The sequence below is a fragment of the Astatotilapia calliptera genome, chromosome 17 (genome assembly GCF_900246225.1).
Source record: "Astatotilapia calliptera chromosome 17, fAstCal1.2, whole genome shotgun sequence".
NCBI classification, from domain to species: Eukaryota; Metazoa; Chordata; class Actinopteri; order Cichliformes; family Cichlidae; genus Astatotilapia; species Astatotilapia calliptera.
Window position 1 is genome coordinate 23,462,030 of NC_039318.1, and position 4,107 is coordinate 23,466,136.

At 43.1% G+C, this 4,107-nt stretch overlaps 1 protein-coding gene across 1 annotated transcript; it reads left to right on the forward strand.

Moving 5' to 3' along the window:
- The first annotated feature begins 461 nt into the window (after window positions 1–461).
- Window positions 462–3,508, forward strand: myf5 (myogenic factor 5). The gene is made up of 3 exons (XM_026147597.1): window positions 462–1,008; window positions 1,923–1,995; window positions 2,205–3,508. The coding sequence occupies exons 1-3, from the start codon at window positions 556–558 to the stop codon at window positions 2,402–2,404; spliced, it is 726 nt and encodes a 241-aa protein (XP_026003382.1). The 5' UTR covers window positions 462–555; the 3' UTR covers window positions 2,405–3,508.
- Window positions 3,509–4,107: the final 599 nt, after the last annotated feature.

The following is a 4,107-nucleotide window of genomic DNA, read 5'->3' on the forward strand; positions in this document are numbered from 1 at the left end:
CTCTTTTTCAGCAGAATTTGACTAAACTAAAAACACTGCGATGTTCATGTCTTCACAGCCACGTGTCACTTTCACTGTGCGCTATGACATGATGCCTAAAGGCTGGTTACAGATACATGCAGCATAAATAATACATTACAATACTTATTAGCGCTTTAAAACATGCCAGCTTCGGTCAAAGCTGCACTCCCCTTAAACATCTCTAAGCCTTGTATTAATTGTGGACTTGTAAGAGAAGAGTGTTGATGAGTGGGAAAACACCAGTAAGTGCAGATGTGGGAAACTCCACAGGGTACTGGGGGGTGAGAAGCAACGAGTTGGGATGTGGCAGGGAGGGAGAAGAGCCGACTCCTGCCTGCCTTCTGGCTGGGCCAATGGGCCATGGTAATTAGATCTGGCCAATGTGGGCCCTGGGCTTTGGCCTCGGGGCATATAAGGGGGGCCTGGGGCAACAGACCCCTCATATCACTCAGAGGTCTCTTCTCTTTCACCCAAACTCTACTACCCTTCTTCCTTACTTCCTTTGCGGCCATCTCCTTCTCCATCCAACAAGCCATGGATGTCTTCTCGCCATCACAGGTCTACTATGACAGAGCATGTGCTTCCTCTCCAGACAGCCTGGATTTCGGCCCAGGCATGGAGCTTGCTGGCTCCGAGGAGGACGAGCACGTCAGGGTTCCAGGAGCCCCCCACCAGCCAGGACATTGCCTCCAGTGGGCCTGTAAGGCCTGCAAGCGCAAGTCGAGCTTTGTGGATCGCAGACGGGCTGCCACCATGCGCGAGCGCCGGCGGCTGAAGAAGGTGAACCACGCTTTTGAGGCTTTGAGGCGTTGCACTTCGGCCAACCCCAGCCAGCGCCTGCCCAAGGTGGAGATCCTGCGCAACGCCATCCAGTACATCGAGAGCCTGCAGGAGCTGCTACGAGAACAGGTGGAAAACTTTTATGGCCTACCTGGAGAGAGCAGCTCTGAGCCTGGAAGCCCGCTGTCCAGCTGCTCTGATGGCATGGTAAGACCGCTGATCCTCATCTTTATGCAAATGCCTGGTTTTATCAGGGTCTTTGGCAGCAAAGAAATTAGAACCACTGCACAGCAAATCCCGGAAAAGGTCTTTATTGTTGTTTACTGCTAAAGTCATCATCGGTGTTGAACAAGAGCACTTCTATCAGTTCTCTTTACCTCATCAAGTTTTTTATTTCAATGCAGAACCCTGATTTCCACTTTAGCAACCTGTTAATCAAATGAGCTTGCTTTGCCTCAAGACCATAATTATCATGGTTTTCCATGCATGACATACACCTCCCATAATTCCTTAATGCAAACATCTATTATGTTGTCTTACAAGAATCTCCGTCCTCTGCTTGTGATGCTTATTATTACAGGTTATATTGAATCTCTGTTTGAAGGTGACTTTGCATCAAATAATACAAAAACAACTTATAAGGCTGGATTGGACTAATGGCTTTCCCACCACCGGACACTTTATAGCCCCATTAAACCAACCTAAATCCACCTTACTGAAGTCTGGCAGGCAAAACTGGGCGCTTTTCTGCATTCCATCCTGACTGCATGTTCTGCACCACTGCCAGGATTTTCTGCAGATTTACTAGGAGAAAGTGTCATCTTGCACAAACTGGTGTTGCTTCCACTGATACAATCGATTCGCTACACTCGGAGTCGGGCCGGGGAGGGGAGAGCACAAAAAACCACTTTGGCTTTAAGGTGCATGTGAAATAAAGAAGCCAATAACTTTGGAATTCAGGATTTATTAGCCTGTCCGAAATATCATGGCGGGCACTGCACTGGGTGTTTTCTTCCTATCCAGTATAACACAGCGGTTTAAACAAGCAGCTTATCATATCTGTCTGTTTGCAAGTATTTGAAGGAATTCAAGGGTAAATTCAATTTCACATTTCCTTTCAGGCTGACAGCAACAGTCCAGTGTGGCAACAGCTGAATGCAAACTACAGCAACGGCTATTCATATGCAAAGAACAGTAAGACCTTTTAACTTAAGCAGCAGTTTGATATGAATATAATGTGAATTCTTGCCTGCAAGGCTTTAAAAAACGAATACCTGAACAGCAGATTATGTTATATTTAGACTTTATTTTATTACGTTTCCATCTCTAAAGTCAGCTTATATAACATGCCGAGCTGTAAGATCCAAATTTGGCTAATTTGAATTTGGGATCCTCTTCATCAGATAGCGTGGATGATAAAGCAGCCGGAGCGTCCAGTCTGGAGTGCCTGTCCAGTATCGTGGACCGCCTGTCCTCGGTGGAGTCCAGTAGCTGTGGGCCGGCTGGCCTTAGAAACACATCCAGCTTCTCCCCCGGCAGCTCTGACTCACAGCCCTGCACACCGGAGAGCCCCGGATCCAGGCCCGTCTACCACGTCCTGTGAAGCAAACCTTGCTTTGATGTGAATATATATTGCCTCAGGCGGGCGCCGTGCTTTTACCCAACACCAGCTGCATTTGCAACCAAAAGCGATAAGAACTAGTTTTGGGCAAGTGGGAGGAAAACCCAGCAGAACCTGAGGGACGCGCGGTGGCCAGCTTTTGTACTGTACATGAGATTGTAAATATGTAATGTAAATGCCCATTTATTCTATACTTTCTATTATCCCCACTGAGACATATTTAATTATAACAGCTGATGTAATGTTGCATTATTCAAAAAAAGAAATGGTATTTAAGCAGTTCAGTTCAGGTGAGTGTGAGTTTTAGCAGGTTTTGTCCTGTTAAAAGGGAGGTTTTTTTTATCCCCACTTTTTTATTTTTTTATTGTAAAGTGTCATGAAATGACTAATGTTGCTTTTATTGGCACTATATATACATGAATAAAAAGTGAACTGAATTGAAGGAGTGTTGTGCTACACTGTTACATCCCCTGTTTTGTTCTTTGGTCTTTTTTCTACTTTTTTTGCATTTAGAAACCAGTTTTTTTCTAGTTAATCAGATGCTACGCTGAAAGTTTGGAGACCGAAAAATAAAATGTCTGCAAAAAAAAGTTGAAAATCCTAATTAGCATGAATCTCACTCACTTTAATAGAGCTTTTCAGCAAAAGTTAATTAATTATGAACAGTTCACCGATGCTGAAAGCGGCTGCTGCCATTTCAGTTTTTATCTTTTGATCTCTTTGGCTTTTTGAAGATTTAAAAAAAATATTGTTTCTAGAACAGGTCAATTTTTCCTTACGATGGCAGATTTATATTCATTTGCAGAATCATGATTAGGAGTCCAAAAAACTGTCAAAATAAAAGGCCAAGTTATTTATTATGTGCCTCACATGTGGTGTGTCCCAGACGTCTTGGAGTTTTCTTCAGCTAACAAGGTGTCAGGATCACTGATAGAGGTCATCTGATATCGTTTATCATTTTTACCCTGCCATAATCATTCATGTCGCCTGTTTGCTGATGAGTCAGTACAGCAGTGTAAAAGCCAAATTCGTGGTGTCTTTCCTGGATCACAGAAATGATTCAATAAAAACCGACAACTGTGTAAATAAAGGAAAAAATTCAAAACATCTCTAAACTCATTTTTGTGTCTCTGTACTCGTGAAGTGTAAAGCTGCACTCTGTGTGTGTGTGTGTGTGTACCTGTTTGTTCCTTCCTACCAAATGTGAGTCATCATTAACACCCTTGATTACACCATCAACACAAGAGTTAAGAACAAATGGCCTCTAATTGCATGTATTGTGTGACTGAAGAGGAGGAGGCGGCGGAGGGGGAGGGGGTCACATATGTGTTATACTCCGTCATGTCTTTGATCATGCACTAAGAAAGCTTGTTTTCAACGGATGAGTTGGAAAGCTGTAATACCGTGTCAGTGCATTTGTCAGAAAGGTACGAATTTCGAAAACATATTATCACAAAAAAGCAGAATCTAATGTAAACCACACAAATCTGACACAGCTCCACATGGATCGTCTAAAGTATTACCATGCTGCTTTCATATAAATGCATCAGTTATAATGATGTTTGTAGAAATTTTTTATTTTATTCTTTTTTGTTGTTGTTATGTTACATTAATCTTGCTAAACAACACATTCATTTACTGCTGCTTATCCAGGTTCGAGTTGCAGGGAGCAGCAGTTTCAGTAG